The 22075-nt window shown below is 37.1% G+C and overlaps 2 protein-coding genes across 2 annotated transcripts in view; both read right to left on the bottom strand.

Annotated features, from left to right (window-relative positions):
* Positions 1-22075, bottom strand: part of MRPL3 (mitochondrial ribosomal protein L3) — a 45942-nt gene that overhangs the window by 1197 nt on the left and 22670 nt on the right. Inside the window, exons 7-9 of the mRNA XM_059663966.1 lie at positions 9068-9176; positions 3438-3515; positions 3137-3214 (exon numbers count right to left, since the gene is read on the bottom strand). Coding sequence (XP_059519949.1) covers positions 3137-3214; positions 3438-3515; positions 9068-9176 — 265 coding nt within the window. The remainder of the gene's footprint in view (positions 1-3136; positions 3215-3437; positions 3516-9067; positions 9177-22075) is intronic.
* On the bottom strand, positions 5476-5977 carry LOC132215568 (large ribosomal subunit protein uL15-like). The gene has a single exon (XM_059663967.1). The coding sequence runs from the start codon at positions 5956-5958 to the stop codon at positions 5515-5517; it is 444 nt and encodes a 147-aa protein (XP_059519950.1). The 5' UTR covers positions 5959-5977; the 3' UTR covers positions 5476-5514.

Below are 22075 nucleotides of genomic sequence, written 5' to 3'. Positions count from 1 at the left end.
GAAATGAATAATTTGGCCTGGCAGGAGTGGCTTAGTGGTTGAGCATAGACCTATGAACCAGGAGGTCATGGTTCGATTTCTGCTCAGGGCACATGCCCGGGTTACAGGCTTGACCCCTGGGGAGGGGGCATGCAGGACATAACCAATCAATGGTTCTCTCTCATCATTGCTGTTTCTCTCCCCACCCCCTTCTTTCTTTCTCTCCAAAATCAATAAAAATATATTTAAATGCCAAACTGTAAAAAAAAAAAAAAAAAAGAATGAATGAATGAATAATTTGGATGAAATAAGTACACACCTGCTAGGAACAGCTAAGTACAGAAAAACATATCTATTTTAATCTCTCATTAAAACTGTTGTAAAAAATTATCAGTAAGGCACCCAGAAGAAAATAAACTCACTTTACCCATTCCCCCCCACCCCCCCAGAACTTTAACTTGGACTAAAAAGAGGTCATATTCTTACCAATTTAATCTATTTCAGAATTTAGAATTGGAAATAAAACCTGAGTAAGTAGACAGTAAAACCAACAATAAAACTCTCTGTGCTAATTTGATAAATGCAAACATTTACTAACAGATGATTTAAAGGTTTCAAGGAGTATTTTGTGGGCTTGTGTTTAAATGTCAGCAGTTTGGTACATCTTTTTTTTTAAAATTTTGTTTTATTGCTTAAAGTATTACAAAGAGTACATCGTTTGAAAACATTCAGCCCACTTTTTTTATTCTCCCAGGTGAATGCATAACAGGTAAGCCTCTTGCCCGTAACAGAGTGAGTTCTTGTTACTTTTACATTTTTGTAAATGTGTTATAGCTGAGGAAAATTTCAGACAAAAAAAGCACTGCTTAAATATTCTAACTGTAAAAGCTACAGTACTATATGTAATTCATTGATTTGAAACATAAAAGATGACAGCAGCTTTAAAATTGAGGGCTGGAAGTTTACAGTCCAAAGGTACAGGACTCATATGAATTTTGTGCTTACATTAATGAAACAGGTTGGTCATTCCAACGACTGTCTTTACTAATTTTAGAATTAAAGATATTGGCAGCCCTGTACTCTGAGAGCAAAAGCTCCCATGGAGTCAGTGGATGTTCGTGAGGCTGCCTGTCCAGCCAGGAGCGCTCATTCTCCACAGGCAAGGACTTACCTGCTATGCAATCACCTGGGAGAACAGAAAAAGTGGGCTGAATGTTTTTAAAAGATGTATCAAACTTCTGGACATTTAAACACAAGCCCACAAAATACTCCTTCAAACTTACACCTTAATGTTTGAAGCACACATTTTAGATTACAAAAGCTGTTTCGGTACCATAATGCAAAGACTTTATTTTTTCAAGATGAGTTCTTTTTAAAATCAAAACATGTCTGTGAAAAATGCATTCACTAGTGTGTTAGCAGTTCAAAGTGGACTAGACATTTCTCTGCTGCTCTAAGTTCCTCAAAATATATTTGGACTCCTCTTTAGAAATTGCCTTTGGGCCCTAACCGGTTTGATTCAGGGGATAGAGCGTCAGCCTGCGGACTCAAGGGTCCCAGGTTCGATTTTGCGGGCACATCCCCAGTTGGGAGTGTGCAGGAGGCAGCTGATCGATGTTTCTGACTCTCTGTCCCTCTCCCTTCCTCTCTGTAAAAATCAATAAAATATATAAAAAAGAAAAAGAAATTGCCTTTGGTGGACCTTCTGTCTGTCTTTCTTCAGTGACAGCAGGCCACCATCCATTAGAGAGCTGACTGAATTTTTGAAAGCAATTTTTTATCAAGTGGATGAAAAGTCTGAGTAATAAATGTTGCTGTTTATAACAACCAGATCAGAAAATTACTACATAGATTATGGTTTTTCAAGACAGTTGACCTATTCATCCCCAATAGTTACTAAGAAGCATCTGAGAAGATGCTGAGGGGGTACCTTAGAAGTCACAGCAGCAGTAGTAGGGTTCAGCTGGAAAGCCAGTCTAGAATCGTGTATGCAGCAAATGGGGATTTAAGGAGTTGGCAACATTAAAAAATCCACCTGCTATCCAGTGTAATTTTATTATGGAAAATAATCACTTTCCTCTCTTTTATTGGGTTGTGATATGCACAACGTAATAAATCTGGATTGCAGAGGTAGGGATACATTGAATTATGAAGCCAAAATGTTATGAGAAATACAATGACAACTTGCTGGCTTCAACCAGTTGTCACTGTAGTCACTTGGAGAATAGATCACTTGGGTTTGGAAACCTACTTAAGCCTAAGCACCTGCAATCTTACAAAAGAAACAAGAGAATAATCCGGTCAAAAAGTGAAGAGTGCCAGGAAGGGAATTTTAATTACTCTAAGATTAAAACAAATATTGTACCTTATTCTAGTAACGGAACCTATTTTAAAAAGCACACAAAGAGACACAATATGAAAAATCTGAGGTTTAAGTTTCAACCTATTTTTGTTGTTGTTGGAAAATTAATGAAAACTATATTTCTAGGAATAGCTGATATAACTTCTATTACAAATTTATTTTCAGAATGGGAGGTTCAAAATTCGAGTGATTTATCACTTTGTATTACCATGGCTCACAATTCCAGGCAGAATATTTAATTTGTATTTTATTTATGAAAATACGTCTCTGAGAGTCTGAGTTTTTTCTTCAAATCTATCATGTACAACATGTTTATTTTCTTCTTTTCCATCATATGTTGAACATAAAAATGAGCATGCATATTTTCAGGGAAAATACTTAAGAGTACAATCAGAGCAATGCTAGTAATAACAACAACAGAATCTCTTTAAAATGTCTACCTTTAATCACCTTTCTTCTGGACTCTCTCATTTAATTTCCACCTCCAGTTTTCTGGTTCCGGTGTCAAAGTACTCTTAAACTAAGAAGTCCTTTTTGGGAACGACAGGCACATTCACATTTTGGCAAGAGTATCCTAGTCTCCTTTTTATATTTCTAAAGAGCCTCTGCTTCATGGTCCCACCCTTTCCACAGACATACACAATAGGTTGTTCTCTGCAATTTTTGCATTTAGTTGCTACTAAAAACAAAACAAAACAAAAAAATTTAACAGAGAACTCATGTAGCTTGAAAATTAGGGGCTGTTTTTCATATTCATATAAATGAACAATGGAAAATAAAGACAGCTATACATACCTTTACTAAGCAATTTTTATGTCCAGGTACAGAGCCATTTACATAGATTATATTGTGCTTTGTATTTATTCTCCACACCTAAAGCCATAAATGAAATCATACTTTGAGAATTTATAACACACACAGTTCACGTATCCTCCACCCCTCCATAACTGTAAAACCTATTAGAACAATCATACTGTTTAAACATTAAACTGAACAAACAACAATTAAACAGACACACATTAAGTCCATACTCTGGTGCCTTTGCATTAGGGCATTAATTTAACCATTCCTAAAAAGAGCCACTTCAGAAACTCACTTTCAGTCCAAATTCTGTCCTATCTCTGTTTCCCATTTTCCCAGGCATTTTAGTTCCAGGCCAGACTCTGGCGACATCCTAAATGAGAGAACCAAAATTAGCACTTCTAAATATTCTCAATTTAAAACAGTTCTGATTAAAACAAAATGTAAACTAAGATAGGAATTATTAAAATGTTTAATCCCCTCCCCCATTCTTTGTAGTAGCCCGATCGCACCACATCAATGATGGGAGCAACTCCAGTCTTGCTTTTGGCAGTATTCACCCGTTTTGAACATACAAACACGTCACACCACCAAAGGAACAAGTAAGTGCCGGCCTGCTTTCAAGAATCTGGATTAGCCCATGTAATGCACTCCATCCGCACCACTGCTGCTGGAATGGTCCTACTCCCCCTCCCTTGCTTTTCATGTTACCTTCCTTCACCAGAATGATTAAAGGACAGTTCGTTATCGGAATACTGAGTTTGCTTGTCCAGCCCTGGTTATCTCCGATTCACATAAATCAAACAGCTTCCCACAATCTCTATTTTGGTCTGATAATAATTTTACATCTAAAGAAGCAAATCTGAATTCCATCTAAAATGGGAAAGGTTCTCAGGACACATGAATTCTTGAAATAGAAAAACTTTTGCATCACTACTCTCATAACAGAAGTCCAGGGGAAGTAATTCATTAAGAGATAACACAGATTAAAAGACAATTCTGAATATTATAGACTAAGTATCACTCTTATTTATTCCATATTTATTCTATAAATACACTCAGTGATAAGCACCTTGCTTAACATTACATTACTAAAAAAAGATCTGCCCTCCCCAATTAAATTTACTCTGCTTAGAAGTATACCCTAACTCTTAAGATTATAAAGGCAGTCGCTAGCTAATCCCTAATGAAAGTATTTACAAACACAGAACAGCATAGTTCATGACAAATAATTAAGTTGAGCTATAAGAATAGTCTTCTACATGCCTAATTTTTAAAAGAGCTTTATTATAACTCATACCACACATTTCACCCTTTTAAAGGGCAGTTTAATATTTTTAGTACATTCAGAGTTGTGTATTGCTACAACCAATCTTAGGACATTTTCATAAATCCCAAACTAAAACTTCATACCCATTAGTGGTCACTCCCTCAGCCCTGTACAAACCTCTAATCTACTTTCATCTCTGCAGATTTGCCTAGGATGGACGTTTCACATAAATGGAATCATGCAATTTACAGTCTACTGTGCTTGGCTTCTTTCACTTAGCATAACGTTTTTAAGGCTCCGCCGTGTTATAGCATATATCAAAACTTCTTTCCATTTTATTGCTAAATAATATTGTGTGAATAACCACTTTTTAATCATTCACCAATTGATGACCCTCTGGGTTGTTCCTATTTTTTGGCTATTATGCATAATGTTGCTATGACTATTCATGCACAGGTTTTTGTGTGCATTTTTTCATTTCTTTTGAGGTATATATACCAAAGAGTGGAATTGTGGGGTCTTATTTTACACTTAACATTTTTAGCAACTGCCGCAACATTTTTACATTCCTATTAACAATGTATAAGGGTCCCAATTTATCCACACCCTTGCCAACATTTGTTATTATCTGCCTTTTGAATTATAGTAATTCCAGTGAGTGTTAAGTAATATCTCACTGTGGTTTGGATTTATTTACATTAATTTAATAGCCTAGGATGTTAAGCATCTCTTCATGTGCTTACTGACCATTTGTATAGCTCCTTTGGGAGAATGTCTATCCAAGTCCTTTGCCTACATTTAATTGGGTTATTTTTTTTACTATTGAGTTGTAAGAGTTCTTTATATATTCTGGATACAAGTCGTAGCAGATATGATTTGCAAATACTTCCTTCCATTCTGTGAGTTGTCTTTTCGTTTTCTTGATGGAGCTCTATGCAGCCCAAAGTTTGAACTTTCGATGAAATCTAATTTATATCTTCGGTTACTTGTACTTTTGGTGTCAGATATAAGGCTTTGCCAAACGCAAGATCATGAAGACTTCTATTTTTTTTTTTTTTTCAAAAGTACTTGGACATTTTAGTGAACTCCCCTCCATGTAGCTTCAGGCTACCAGGATACAGGCCCCACCAACACCCTTAATCTTCTCGGCTCTTCTGCTGAAGAGCTTGGCCTTCACAATGACAGGCTGCTTTGGGAGCTTTCCCTTCCCCAGAGCTTTGTAGGAGCCCGATCGCACCACATCAATGATGGGAGACACTCCAGTCTTGCTTTTGGCAGCATTCACCCGTGTCTGCTCACTGACCGGGGTCCACAGTTTATCAAGGTTGACAGTTGGGCAGAAGCTCTGGTTCCTCTTCAAGTGGTAATGCCTCATACCAACTTTCCCAAAGTAACCTGGGTGATATTTGTCGAAGTTGATCCTGTGATGATGCAGGCCGCCAGCATTCCCGCGGCCCCCCGGGTGCTTCCTGTGCTTGCCGATGCGGCCGTGGCCGTGGCTCACGTGGCCCCGAAGTTTGCGGGTCTTCCTCAGTCTGGATGGCATGTTGGCGGCCGAGTTGCAAGAGCGACTTCTATTTTTTTTTTATAGATTTTTAAGGTCTTAAATTTATGTTGATGATAAACCTCATTTTCATAACTATTTTATATAATTTATAACTACATAATTTCATACTTATAACACAAAGAGCTCTCATACTCTACCCAAATTTACCAACTGTTTACAGGTTGCCCACCTGCTTTACCACCCACTCTATATGTATGCACATCTCCTATATCATATGTAATTTGGTGGCAGACATGATGCTCCTTTGCCTGTAAGTATTTCAGTGTCTACTTCCTAATTCTGTTACATAACCACAATACAATTATGAAACTCAAAATTTAATACATGACCTAATTTTGTCAACTGCCCCAATAATGTTCTTTACCGCTATTTCCCCCCAAGTCCAGATCCACTTCAGAATTACACAGTTATGTTTCTTTAGTCTCCTTAAATCTGGAGCAGCTCCTCAGCCTTTCCTTGTCTTTCATGACCTTGACATTTTTGAAGGCTACAAGCCAATCACTTTGTGGAATATCACTCGGGGTTTGTCTAATGTTTCCCTGCGATTAGATTCGGGTGATGCATTTTCAATGGGAATCACCACAGAAGTGATGATGTGTTCTTTTCCTGGAATCCGTTCAGGAGGCATATTGTGTTGGTTTGTTCAATTACTGGTGATTATAACATTGATCAGTTAGTTAAGAATGTGTTCACTCAGTTAATTCACTCTACGGATATTATTTTCCCCTTTGTAATTAATAGGCAACTTGTTGTGGGATTATGTCAGCATCTAAGGTCCATCAAGCTTTCACCACTTGTTTTAGCCTCCATTGCTAATTCCTCTAATGGCCATCAAAGTAAAATTCTAACTCTAACATCCCATCCACACTTATTAGCTGAGATTATAGTGTAAGGAAGAGTAGTCCCTTTTCTCCCATTTATTAATCTATTTGTATCAGTGTGAACTCATTGATCTTAAGTTTTTCATTTTTTTTAAGTTTTCAAATCAAACTGTCCCATTTTTTTGCAAGTGGGAGCTAATTGTAGCTGGATCCTGGGTCCTTTCAAGTACCATTTTAAAAGCACTTCCTTGATTTCTTGAACAAGCTGGTGTTTAGAAACCAAGATCTAGGCTCTAGTTGTGTTCATTGCTATGGAATATCTTTGCTTTTAGGCCCTTTCAGTAGCTAAAATGTACGTATATTTATACCCATTCCTTTGTTTACATAAACATATAGTAAATATACACTGGCCAGATTATTATGACCACCCCATCAGTACTTCATTGACACTTCCAAAAATACTGAATATTGAAAACTTCCTAAGCAAATACTCTCAAGGTTTTATTATTTGCATAACTAATTCACTTCATTGTACTGATGGGGTGGTCATAATAATCTGGCTACTCAGTGTATACTGATACCTACAGCTGGAATTCAACACTATAGAGTTATTTTAATTTCCTTCCTTTCCATAACTTAATACCCTTTTCTAACAGTGAGAAACGTGGCTTCCATTACCAATATATTTACCTATCTACTCAACCTTACAATTCACAGAAAATTATTTCAGAATAGCTACCTAATACCATTGCAAATAAACATAATTAGAATTCAAAACCTATGCACAGTACCTTTTTAATTTAGACTCAGGACATATAGCCAAATACTGTGTTCAAAAGTTATTTGAGTTACTCTCCCCACCTGTTTGGTGAGGTTGTTACTCATTTCAAACAGTTAGGCTCATCTTCTAATTATATTCCATTATGGATCCCCCTTTCTTTGTATTTTATTTTGAATACATAAAACATTAACATGGTTTCAACTATAAAAATTTAACAAAAAAGTATATCCGTGGAAGTCTCTCTCTTACCACTTTTGAGCCCTTCCATACTGTTCCCACCCATCTCTTGTAGGTAACCAATCTCAGTTTCTGGGTTATCTTTTAGGTCCTTCCTTTTTGCAAAAATAACCAGGTAACACGCATTTCCTTATATCCTGGAATTCACCTCATTCTTTTTTTCAGCTGCATAGTATTCTATTGAGCAGATGTACCATACTTTATTCATCCCAACTCCCAGGTATGGACATTTATGCTTGTAGTTATAATGTTGCAATAACTAATTTTATAAAAATGAGTATCTTTAGGGTAAATACTACCTAGAAGTAGCATTGCTGTGTAGTTCTATTCGATATTGTCATATTATACTATATTTTATCCCCAACAAAAGATGCACTAGTTTGTATCCCCACCAGCAATGCATAAGAACCTGTTCCCCTATATCAGCAATGGCGAACCTTATGAGCTCGGCGTGCCAGCATTTTGAAAAACCCTAACTTAACTCTGTGTCACATATAGAAATTTTTTGATATTTGCAACCATAGTAAAACACAGGCTTATATTTTTGATATTTATTTTATATATTTAAATGCCATTTAACAAAGAAAAATCAACCAAAAAAATGAGTTCGCGTGTCACAGGTTCGCCATCACTGCCCTATATTCTTACTAACACATTGGCAAAAATCAAAGCCACATAAGAATTTAGTAACTCAAGAGTGGTTTTAATCTGTGTTCCTCTTATGAAAGAAGTAGAGATACTTCCATTTAATACTGACATACATATATATCAAGCTTTAGAGATTAAACTTGCATTATTATGACGCTCCAATAAATTATGCCCCTCATTCCCCCCCAGCACTTTATGCTGTATCTCTGGGAGAGTAGAACTGAATTAGCAATACAAAGTCCTTCACCATTTCTTCTCTTACACCATTATATTATCCTTGACAATCCTTAAACTGCCATTTAAGGAAAAATAAGTCTCTGAAGGAACCAGATGAAAAGGCATTCTAATCCCTAATTTCTTGCAACTGACTTCAGAGTGTAGGAGGGGAGTCAGAGATGGGAATGAGAAAGTAGGCAGGAAAATATTTAGAATACTGACTGTAGGCAACAACTAAATAATTCAAGTCGGCCTCTGGAAAGTAAGTAAGACCAGGACCCACCTTGAGTAAGATTAACATTATGTGGCTTGATTCCCAAGGTCAGACTAAAGCATTATATGCACTATCGTAACATTAAAAAGAATACCACTAAGTTATACTTACACCAGTTGAAATAGCTCCAGGTCTCCTGTGAGTTTTCGTTTGACCATGAGTAGCAGGCTGGCCTTTAAATCCCCATCGTTTCATGACGCCTTGAAAACCTTTACCAATGCTGAGCAAAATAAACATCAGAATTTGCACAATGAACAGAGCATACTACACCCAACTGTACAATTTCTTGATAGTTCCTTAGAGTTTTAACAAAACTTCTTATCTAAATAACTAGAAAAGGCTATACAAGCAAAACCGCAAATGAAAATTCTTTAATGTCTGACCTGGTTTGAATCCCTTCCTGAAATTTTATATAACATGATTAATTCAAGATTGTGAGACAAGAGCAAGCTAAGCAAAGGGAGTTCAATCTGAACGGGGAGTTTAATCATCATAAGCCTATGAAACAACATAGTAAGAGTGGCATATTTCTAGAAGTTCCAAAGTACTCACAAGAGATATGGCAGACCATTAAGATCCACACACTTCCTGGTACCCAAACCCTCAAGTTCTCACCTCTTCTTGAGTCTGGGTGGACCTAGCAACTCACTTCTAAGGAATAAACGATGGCAAAATCGATGAGATGCCACCTCTGACATTAGGTTATCTCTTGCTTGATAGGCTCTGAAGGAAGCACACTGCCACGCTGTAAGCTATTCTACAGAGTCAGAGGCAAGGATGTCCAGCCCACAATAGTGGCCCGAAGGCTTGGCGGCAAGTCTCCCCAAGTCGAACACTGAGATGACTGCAGCCTGGGAGACCCCTCAGCCGGAGGAATTCGGCTAAGTTTACTGGATTCCTGACCACAAGCTGTGAAGTATAAATATTTGTTGTTTTAAACTGTTATGATTTAGGGCAATGTGTTATGCAGCAAAAGGAAACTAATACAACAGAACATTAAATAATAATACCCTAAAAGCTGAATGTTTTACTATTAGAAGATACCAGAGGGATATTGGTTTCAAGGTTTAAATAGGAAGCTAATGACAAAATCAGTTACAATTTCTTAAAGTGTAATATTTCACTTTTTTAAACAAAACCATTCTACTTTCAAAGTCCATAACTAGAGAAACATTCTGCCATGCAGGTGGAAAGTGAACAACACTATGATTCAAAGCGTTATGATGTCCGTTTCTATCAGTACAAATCGTAAAATAAAAGGGCCTGAATAAATTGTAAGCTGTAGTGGACATATTTTTATAGACTGTTAAGATGAACATCTTTTCCAGCTTTCATTAGATAATATGTCAATATATTTTAAAGTCGTGTATCCTAACCCTAACAAAGCTAGCTGTTATTAAATAGACAGTGAATAGTTCAGGCCATTTACAAAAAAGCAAAAGGTTATGAAAACCACCTTATATCCACAAGCACTTTGCTGTGTATTTAACAAAGAATTATCAGAGAGCAATGAATTGAAGTAAGCCCGTACAATAGTTTGTTATAGATAAATCAAGAATTTAACATAAGAACTATGTACAGAACTTAACAGCTGAACATTATCAGGTCCAAAGTTATTTGTATATGAATAATTTAACTGCAGCTTACACCACTTTCTTCATAATCAACTGGACACATCACTTGTGTATACATAATTCTTTTCTGCCTCAAAAACTCAAAATAATTCTTATTCCTGATACAAAAGCTAAAATGGAAGTTTCATATAGATTTAAAAATTACAAGATTAACATTTAAGAAGAAAAGCTATGATAATGAATTATTTTACTGAAATTCTGCCTTAGCAACTTAACAAGTATTTCCATTTAACACTAGATTTTAGAACATATTGAAAAATAAAAAATACCTAAAGAGTCATTTGAATCTATCCTATTGTTTGGCAAAGAAAAAACGGGAGTGGAGTGGCAACACAAAATCTAAAATGAACATGTTTTAAAAATACCACATTCTAACACTAACCATTCTTGGTAGAAAGTTTGCTGGTGCCTTCTGAGTTCTCAAACTGATTCATCTCTTAGTTAAAAAGAGAGCATGACCCTGCCCAATAACACACATGCTAGGTAAATTACATAAGATATTCAGCTCAATTTGAGAGTAAATAAGATGAAAATGGTATCCTGAAAGTGCTAATTATCTGTCAGCTAATTACAGATTGTTTTTAATCTAGCTCTAGAGTACACCATGTTGTTATACTGTGTACAATGGGAACCTCTTCAATAAATAACTTTTAAACAAAAGGACAAAACACAATGACATGACAAATTATTGGCTTAATTCAGATGATGGAGAATAGAGTGCACCTGTTGATCCATGGGTGGTACAGGTACCTATTCTTTTGTTTCTCTCAGTTGTCACCCAACTTGAGAACAAAACAAACGAAATGAACTTATCTATACTTAGCATACCCACACACATTTCAAATATAAGGTTTTCACAGGTCAAATAAAATAAACCATTTTACCACAAATGATACACAACACAAAGCACACACATGCTTCACTCCCACACCTTTTCTTACGCAATCTTTAATGACAGCAGAAAAATCAAGGAAAATTCAAATAAAAAAGAACACGTTAAGAGTTCCAAATTTAGTGAAACATGAAAAATAGAAAAACAAAAAATTTTATTTAGAGCATTTATACTTGTTAAACCAAGAAATCACAAAAAAACTCAGAAACAATTTAAATTTAGACTTGATTGCTCTGTTCTTGGCCTATTTCCTTAGCATACGTCCTAGTGCCCAACCTAGAGAAGTCAGTAATTCTGTTGTTACTGGCAATAGCTGTGCCTTAGGAAAAAAGATGATTAGTTTTTTATTTTGCCCTTCAGTTTACAAATGTTGTATAATGGGCATACCTTTCATAAAAGTTTACTAGTAAGTAGATGGTGTTAAGAAAAGGAGAAAAGGAACTTAAAGGTATGACTAAGAATCTTGCAGAAGAGAATGCATAATTTAATGTTTCTAACTGCATTCTATAAATCGCTAGAAATTACTACCAGGTGAATTTCATTCCCATGCCATATTGTGGCAAATGCCTAAATGTCTACCATAGACAGAGGTTTTAATAAAAACCCACCAGTATTTCCCCTGTTTGTGGGAAAATGACTTCGATTTCATGGTTCAGGATACAGTTATATATAGAGATAAAACAAAATGACTATGAGATGAGGAGTGCTCCCAAGTCCATCCATTCTGAGTCCTCTGAGAACTTCCTCCAAAATTCTCATCACTGAGTCTTTCCCTGCCCCTGGCTTCTTCTATCTTCTCTCTCCACTGCATTCCTTTCTCCTCTTTCTTAGGAAGCACACTGCTTCTCCCTCTCATCCATCACCTGCAATCTTTTTCTCTCCAAGTGTTCTCTGGAACTCACTCTGAGGTTAATCCCTTAATCCTTAAACACAAAGCCTTTTATTAAAATAACTTTTTATTATGGAAGTTTTAAAACGTATTCAAAAGCAGAAAGACTAGTACAAAGAATTTTTAACTCAAGGACTATTTTGTCTCAACTATTTCCCTCCTCTACAATTCCAATGGATTATCCTTTATATAATAAAAGGCTAATATGCAAATTGTCCCCTTGGGAGTTCGCTCACTCACTATGACATGTGCTGACCACCAGGGGGCGGCACAGAACATGGAGGGCGGCAGCGAGGCCCTGAGGGAGCGAGGGAAGGAGGAGGCAGGGAACCTGATCAGCCCTGATCACCAGCCAGGCCTAGGGACCCTACCCATGCACAAATTTCATGCACTGGGCCTCTAGTTTTGTTTTTTTAATATACTTTATTGATTTTTTTACAGAGAGAAAGGGAGAAGGATAGAGAGTTAGAAACATTGATGAGAGAGAAACATCGATCATTGCCTCCTGCACACCTCCTACTGGGGATGTGCCCGCAACCAAGGTACATGCCCTTGACTGGAATCGAACCTGGGACCTTTCAGTCCACAGGCTGATGCTCTATCCACTGAGCCAAACCAGTTAGGGCTTGGCCTCTAGTTTTAAAATAAATTCCAGATATATCATTCCACCCATAAATATTTCAAATATGGATCTCTAAAAGATAAGGATCCTTTTAAAGAACAAACCACATTATCATCATCACAATGTAAAAAAATTAGCCATTCCTTAATATCAAATATCTAGTCAGTATTCACATTTCTATGGCCTCTTTTAAAATAGAAGAACTGTCTTCTATCACTCCTTACCACCCTCTCCCACCACCACTCCAATCATCATTTCCTCCCTATTCTCCTGCTTCCCTAATGCTCTTTGAGACACGCCTTTCTCCTTACAGGCACATAAAAAGAAGATCTTAGAGTCTTGCCTCTGACCCTCTTCTCACTATGGTTATAACCAGGGGTTGGCAACTTGTTTTTGTAAATGAAAGTTTTATTATAACACAGCCACGTATATTTTTCTACTTATTGCCTATGATAAGAACAGTGATGGCGAACCTTTTGAGCTTGGTGTGTCAGCATTTTGAAAAACCCTAACTTTGTGTCACATATAGAAATTTTTTGATATTTGTAACCATAGTAAAACAAAGACTTAAATGAGTTCGCGTGTCATAGGTTCACCATCACTGAGCTATAACGACAGAGCTGAGAAGCTGCAACAGAGACCATAATGTTCGCAAGCCTACATTTACTATCTGGCCCCTTGAGAAAAAATCTGCTGACCCCTGAAGCTATTACTAATAAACTGGAATTCCACAAACCTTGCCCTATGGCAAGAATTCTGCTACCAGCCCATTCTATAGATGTTTGGACTGTAGCTAAACAGAAGTAGCTCAGCCATTCAATTACAATGTTTCAGAAACAGAAATGAACATCACCCTCTTTTCAAGATATCCTCCTCCTGACTACCAGAGTGAAATTCCAAGCTGCTCCCTGCTCTAAAAAAACACATAGAATAACACTAAACAACCATAAATGTTTCCTAGCAATTTCTTTAGGTTGGGGCATATAAGGTCTTTTATAACTGGGTCCAGCCTACCTTTTCAAACACTGCCCATTACAGATCTAGTCACAGCAGATTCCTCTGTGAATCCCTAAATATGCCACTCTCTTATATGTCTTTGCTCATTCTGTTCCCTCTACCTCAAACACCCTTCCTGCTGCAATATCTATCTTTCCAATGTTACCATGAAAAAGAACAAAGTGTTTCTCGTGCTGTATTAGCTGTAAAGTACTTCATCTCTTCATTTAAAAAAACCAAAGTCCACACTGCAAATGTTTTTCAATCTGAACCATTTCCAATTTAAGCTTGCACTTTTTCTCTTCAGCTGATTTATGCTGTAAAAATGTTGACTTGTACATAATTTATCAGAAAACCCATAACTGAGTACTTAATGAAAGAGAGACTCTTGACTTCTCTAAGGATGCCCCAAGATCAGGTTTAATTGTTATCCTATATAATAAAAGGCTAATATGCAAATTGTCCCCTCGACCGGGAGTTCAACCAGGGGGCAGGGCAGGCCGGCCAACCGCCAGTGGACCCCACCCGTGCACGATTTCGTGCACCAGGCCTCTAGTATATAATAAATAAAAATGGAGATGGGGGTGAGAAGGTTAGTACCAGCTTCTTTGGTTAAACATTACATTTGAACACAGGAAAATAGCGACTCATGTCAGTTCTTAGTCAAAATCAAGACTGGGCTTCTTTATAAAACTGAACCACTGATTGGAGTAAGATGAAATCTTTAATTGTGTAAAAGTAGTATTGAATGTACAAGCATAATGTCCAAACCAACAACCTAAAGAATATCTTGTAGCCTATAACCTAACACATTGTTCAAACCACCCAAGATAAAAATTCCTGTTAACACAAAAGGACAATTTTTAGTCAAATAAATTACATGTATATAAAAGTCCCTATTAGCTAATTCACTATACCCATCAGGATTGGCTTTTAATTTATGATGAACTAATATGACATACACATTTTAATCTGTAATTATAGTGCCTCCGCATTTGAACAACTCACCCAGATGTTACCCATCTACTTTCATCTCCACACTATTAATGGGTAAAGCATCGCCACGGAATCCCTGTAAACTATGGGAGTCGACTTCTACTCCAGTGTTGCTGTCTAAGCCTATTTGATCAGTGATGTATAGGTCCTGAGCCCATGAGTAAGTCACGGCAGACTTTTCCAATTGCTTTGTGTCCACCACACATAGTTAAAAGCTGGCATGAACTATCTGTATAGCTGTTACTCTTTAGATGAGTTTGTGACAGCAAGATCTGAAATGCAGGTATTCTGTTTCTGCCTAAAAACCGTAACACTGCCAGCAAAAGCTGGGAACATTTTTATCAACAAGGAACTGCTAAAAGTGCACTGTTTCATGGTTTATAGCTTTTTGACATGAAATCTAGCTCATTCAGTAGTACAAAGAGCCAAATGTGCAGTGACTCCTTTGAGTCCTCATATGAAAGGGAGCATTTCCTGGCTGTCCTAAATAAATCCAGAGCTCATTTGTTGTCCTGAGTTCAGCAAGCTCTTTTTAAAAGAGAAAACTCAAATAACCAATTCTGCAATGTTATGACAGGACTTAAACAGTCTTCTGAAGGCCTTCAGACATATCTTTTCTTCAGTAGGCCAGAAAACCATATTGCCATGTGCTGTGAATCTGTGGTTATGTATTATTTTTTTCATTAATATAGATAAGAATGAATTAGGCCTCTTGGAAAACTGAGGGATTATTTTTCAGAAGCAGATTTTTAGAACTGAAAGGAACCTTAGAAACCGCTTAGTCTCATAGCCTTATGTTCAAGATAATAAAATCTACATCCAGAGAAATTAAGTTACTTGCCTAAGGTCAAATCCCTGGTAAATGAAAGCATCTGGTCATACTTTCAACCCAGGTCATACTAACTGTTGAGAAATAGATTAGAGCAAAAATATAAAACTGTCTAGCAAATCAGAGAGGCATGAAGCTATTTCAAGGGCATCATCATTATTCTATAAATTCTAGATGGAGCAAGCGGTGCGTAACCTTAAAATACCACGATTTAATTCCTAATGACTCAATGTTATTTAATCATTTAAAAAATTTCCTATTGAAAATACTTATTTTTTCATTTAAAATCTCAAACAAATGAAAAACTAGTAATATCAATAATAGTGGCAGGAGCCAACAATTCTCTTAAGCATTTATTATGTGCCAGGCCTTGAGTTAACAGCTTTCTGTTTATTATCTCAGTTAGTCTTTACAACATGGCTATGAAACAGGTTAAAGATGAGACAACATAGACACTTTTCGAAACAAGATATACAGAAGGCCAAGAGACATAATATGAAAACATGCTCCAAGTCACTGATCATCAGAGAGATGAAAATCAAAACGACAATTGGGGTACCATCTCACACCTGTCAGAATGTCTATCATCAACAAATGACAAGTGCTGGCAAGGATGTGGAGAAAAAGGAACCCTCATGTACTGTTGGTGGGAATGCAGACTGGTGTAGCCACTGTGGAAAACAGTATGCAGTTTCCTCAAAAAACTGAAAATGGAACTCCCATTTGACCCAGTGATCCCACTTCTAGGAATACATCCCAAGAAATCAGAAACACCAATCAGAAAGGATATATGCACCCTTATGTTCATAACAGCACAATTTATAATAGCTAAGATTTGGAAACAGCCTAAGTGCCCATCAGCAGGTGAATGGATTAAAAAATTCCATCTACACAATGGAATGCTACACTGCTGTAAAAAAGAAGGAATTCTTACCATTTGCAACAGCATGGATGGACCTGGAGAGCATTATGCTAAGTGAAATAAGCCAGTCAGAGAAAGATAAATATAGCCCTAACAGGTCTGGCTCAGTGGATAGAGCATTGGGCTGCGGACTGAAAGGTCCCAGGTTCAATTCCGGTCAAGGGCATGTACCTTGGTTGCAGGCACATCCCCAGTAGGGGGTGTGTGGGAGGCGGCTGATCGATGTTTCTAACTCTCTATATCTCTCCCTTCCTCTCTGTAAAAAATCAATAAAACATATTTAAATAATAAAAAAAAGAAAGATAAATATCACATGATCTCATTTGTGGAATATAATGAACAACATAAACTGATGAACAGAAATAGATCCAGAGACAAGGTAACACTGAACATACTGTCCAACCTCAGAGAGAAGGCAGGGGAGGGAGGGGGGCAAGAGATCAACCAAAGGACATGTATGCGTGCATATAAGCATAACCCATGGACACAGACAGTAGAGGAGTGAGGGCATGTGCTGGGGAGGTAGGAATGGCCGGGGAGAGGTCAATGGGGAAAAAAGGAGACATATGTAATACTTTAAACAATAAAGAATTCAAAAAAGAAATTTTAAAAAAAGACAACAGAGGTTAAGAAAGCTGTCTAGGCCACAGCTGCCCAGAGACAAGCTGTCTCTGTAGAGAAGCAGAGCCCATGCCTTTAGCCCCTTTCTAGATTTCCAGCATTAGGCCTTAATTTTAATGACTTTGAGTAAAAAAAAAAAGCTGCTTTGTAGAGTTAAAAGTGAGGGAATTATAGATGCCTACTATACATTTTTTTAAAGCAACAAACAACAAAATATAACCCTAAAACACCACTCTCCAAACTCTAGCCTTTATCTAAAAAAAAAAATAATAATTTTTAATCCTTACCCAAGGATATTTTTTCCAGTGGTTTTTAGAAAGAGTGGAAGGGGTGGGGGGGAGAAAGAGAAACATCTATGTGAGAGAGACACATCGATTGGTTGCCTCCCACATGAGCCCTGACCAGGTCTGGGGATCGAATCTGCAACCCAGGTATGTGGCCTTGACTGGGAATCGAACCCAAGACCCTTTGGTGTATAGGCCAGAGCTCTAACCACTGAGAACAATGGCCATGGTTCTAGCCTTTATCTTGAAACAGTCAATCACTTTAATTGATTTAAGAGGGATGATTTTTTTTTGAGATTACTGCCCTCTATGATTTAATCACTCATTTTGAAAATTATTTCACTAATGTGCTTAAAAATTTACTGCTTTGAATAAGTAGTAAACAAAGTAACTTACTATAAAATGAAATAGAACTGCAATGTCCAGGGCTGGACAGGAATTATATCTCGAAGCAGCACATACCTGGCTTTCCCCTTCACCAGCCAGAAGAAGAGTAAACCAGAGGGGAAGTCTTCCCACAGTGTGGACTGGGCACTGAGCCTAAAGAATCTACTCTTTTAAAATCCCACCTGGCTTTTTTGTTTGTTTGTTAATCCTCACACGAGGATATTTTTTCCATTGATTTTTAGAGGGAGGAAGAGAGACACTACACACACCATCAATTGGTTGTCTTCCGCACACGCCCAGATCGGGGGACTGGGGATCAAACCTGCAACCCAGGTACATGCCCTAGACCAGAGTCAACTTGTGACCTTTCAATGCGTGGGCCGGTGCTCTAACCAGAAAGTCACACCAGTCACCTGGCTTTTTAATCACCTTAAGACTTTGATGGGCAATAATATTTCAGTACATATTTTGATATCTTAATGAAAGATTCAAAAACTATTTGAATCTCAGTAAATGTGTGAAAGTGCTATCTATCAATCTCCCCACTTCTTTCTTCTTTCTACCAGGGATGACATTATCAAGGTACGCACCTATTTTTATATTTTGAGGCCAAAGGGCAATGATAATTTAAAGGACATTGATGCCTTTACAGTGTTAAGATTATACCAGAAATTGCTATTAAAGTAGTAAGATTAGACTTGAAAAGATATGGATTGTTTTAATTAGTCCAGACTTGTAGACAAGATTTTTAGGTTATCTTTCATTTAGAAAGTAAAATCTTTTAAGTAGCCGAATAAGATGTTTTCTGACTTCAAAAATTTAAATAAATTCCAGAAAACCAGAAAAGAAATAATTTCAACAATACCACTGTCATAAATTCAAAGCTCAATAAGACAACTAACAGGAAAGTGCCCCCTTGGCCACTGTTATGGATGCAATTCATCACTGTCTGTGTCCTTCAAGTCTTTTGAGACAAAGACCTAATATTTTGCCTTAAAACAATGCAGAATGCATTTTTAGTTTTCCTTTTGTTTACTTTTTCATTCTTTCCTGATTTCTTTAAAAAGAAGACACACACCTACATATTATGAGCACCTCTAGGATTCAACAGAAAACCATGGGCTAATAAGCATTCTATGTTGAGGATAGAATCATCAGTCATACCTCATCTCACCCACTATTTACATATTATCTATAGCTATTTCTTCCTCAATATTGAGAGAGAACAAGAGAGAACATTAGATCCCAAACCAACATCTATCAGAAGTTAAACTGCAATATTGTCACCATTACAGAATAAGAATATAAACTTTAAATGGGTACGGGGGGGGGGGTGGTGAGGGGCGGCAGAGGGGAGGTTATTTGTGGTGGTGGTGGTGTAGGAAACACATCATTATGCTCTCTCTCTTAAAGGTTTATTTTGAATGAATTACAGAAAACTCCTATATTGCAAAGACTGGGCTTAATTATCTATTAGTATAATAAAATTGTGAATTTGCTAGAATGCAAATTATATATATATATATATATATATATATATATATATATATATATATGTGATGAAAAAAATCTTTCTCATATAACCTAAATTGAATTTGTATTCTTAGACCTTTTAGATAAATATTAAGAGGAACATTTAAAATTTTAAGGAAGTCTTCAAGAAGAGGCTGCTATGTTTGCAGGAAATTTCATTCTTGAAGTAGATGGATTCTACTAACACTATTTTCTTAAATTAGTATTATTTTGTTTTAAATTTTCTTAGCTATTTCTAAAATATGTTTAATCCAGCAATTAAAATTAAAGTAAAAAGGACTTGAAATACTCAAAATATAGATGTAAATTTTACAATTAAATATAATCATTATGACATGAGAAAAATGAATTCAATTAGAGATTAATTTGAAGATTTGAAGTTTTTCTCTTTTCTAATGGAAAGGAGATAATGAAGGCAATTACTAAAGAGACCAATTTATCGTTTCATGTTAATTAAAATGTAATAAAGAGGCTACGTTTTATTGACAATGTTATTTGCAACTGGATTGATTAAACTTTGTTGCTTTAAAACATGTTTATATGTTATAATTTGAGTAGTGTTAAGGAAAGGGAGGTACTAGGATTCTGTGCTGGGTTAGCGGCTCATTACCTGGTGAACCCTTAACTATTCTACAGTCTAGTGATTTGCAAAAGAGTGGTCCCTGGACTAGCAGCATTCCCATAACCTGGAAACTTACTAGAAATGCATATTCTTAGGCACTACCCAGATCTACTAGAATCTATCATCTGTGTTCAACAAGCCCTCCTGGAGATTCTGAGGCCCTCAAGTGTGAGAACCAATGCTCCAGTCGGTAAATCCATGTCCTTCACCATCTTACCTAACCATGTCACTGCACACATGTTTTCTCTGGTTTCTTTAACTATAACAGGTTAATAATTAAGAAGCTGGAGTCCAGAAGCTACAAAATTTTCCAACAGGGGCTGGAAAGGGAGGATGAGGTAGTTAATCTCTGCCAGTAGTGAGCCACAGTAATGGACTGAGGACCCAGAGCCTACTCCCAAAAGATGATGGTCCCATTTACAGTCAACAAGAAAAAAATTCTCATTGTCTGTGAAGGACTTAAACTCCAAGCCAAGAAAACTGTCCAAAAAATGAGTTGCATCAGGGAAAGGATAGAAGAATTTCTAAAGAAAAAATAAAAGCAAGCAAATGCATATACACCTACACCCATCCCACAGCCCAGTGAAGTCAGAGGAAAAGAGGCAGCAGCACCTAGGATTGTATATACCCAGAAGGAATTCAAAACAGCTCCACCTAAGTAGGACAGAGTCCTACAAACTTACAAGCACTCACAAGCATCTTGAGACTGTAATAACATGCCAGCTACAAGAGCTCTAGTCATCAAAAACACTCAGCAAAAGGTCAAATAAAGTGCATTTCATTCTAATGTCAAGCAGTATCACACATAAAGCTATGCACACCAGAGTGCAGTGCACACATATGTGGGAGTAACCCTCCTCCCAACTGTTACACGGTGAAAGTCAAACAGAATACTGTATTGCTGCCCATACAATTGTGAGGATCTGCTCAAATGAAGGTCTTCCCTTCTCCAGAGTTAAATGTCAACTACTTTAAATCCCAGGGCTATGTCCCAGCCGGTTTGGTTCAGTGGCTAGAGCACTGGCCTGCAGACTGAAGGGTCCCAGATTCAATTCCGGTCAGGGGACAATGCCTGGGTTGTGGGCTTGATCTCCTGTGTGGAGCGTGCAGGAGGCAGCCAGTCAATGAGTCTCTCTCATCACTGATGCTTCCACCTCTCTCTCCCTCTCCCTTCCTCTCTGAAATCAATAAAAATATATTTAAAAGTCAATCAATTAATCGATCCCAGAGCTAGTTATCCTTCCGGCTCTTATCAGCTTTCTAGTTCTGAGGCTGGCAAAAGGCTTTACATAATCTTGTTTACAAGGTATAGGATCTTTTTGAAAAATGTTTATTGATTTGAGAGAGAGAAGAAGGGAAAGGGAGAGAGAGATAGAAAAATTAATGCATCAACATCAATCAGCTGCATCCTGCACGCCCCATGCTGGGTTTCTAGCCCACAACATGAGCATGTGCCCTGACTGGGAATCAAACTGATGACCTCTTGGTGCCTGGGTCAACACTCAACCACTGACCACACTGGCTGGACTAGGTATATGGTCTTAAAACACAAAACAAAACAAACTTCCTCTTTCACTTTACACTCAGGAGAAGACTGCAGTTTTTAAAATAACTTTTAAGAAGGCAAGGAAACCCAATAGTAGCATATGAAATGAAAGCACTGACTGAACAGAGGCACCTGAAAAGCTAGGCTCTCTCTCATCCATGCTAGTCACAAATCCTGTCATAAGGCATCTGTTAACAAAGGTCTCTGATTTCACAGGGCTTCTCAAACATCCCATATATACTATAAAATACATAATGGAATTCACACACTATTAACTGTGTTTATATTTAGAGAATCACTGTGAGGCACTTTATATGTAATAATAAATTCAGAAATGAAAAAAGTA

This window comes from Myotis daubentonii, chromosome 14, assembly GCF_963259705.1.
Source record: "Myotis daubentonii chromosome 14, mMyoDau2.1, whole genome shotgun sequence".
Taxonomy (NCBI): Eukaryota; Metazoa; Chordata; class Mammalia; order Chiroptera; family Vespertilionidae; genus Myotis; species Myotis daubentonii.
Note: the sequence above shows the minus strand (reverse complement) of the source record. Positions and strands in the feature narration are given on the sequence as shown.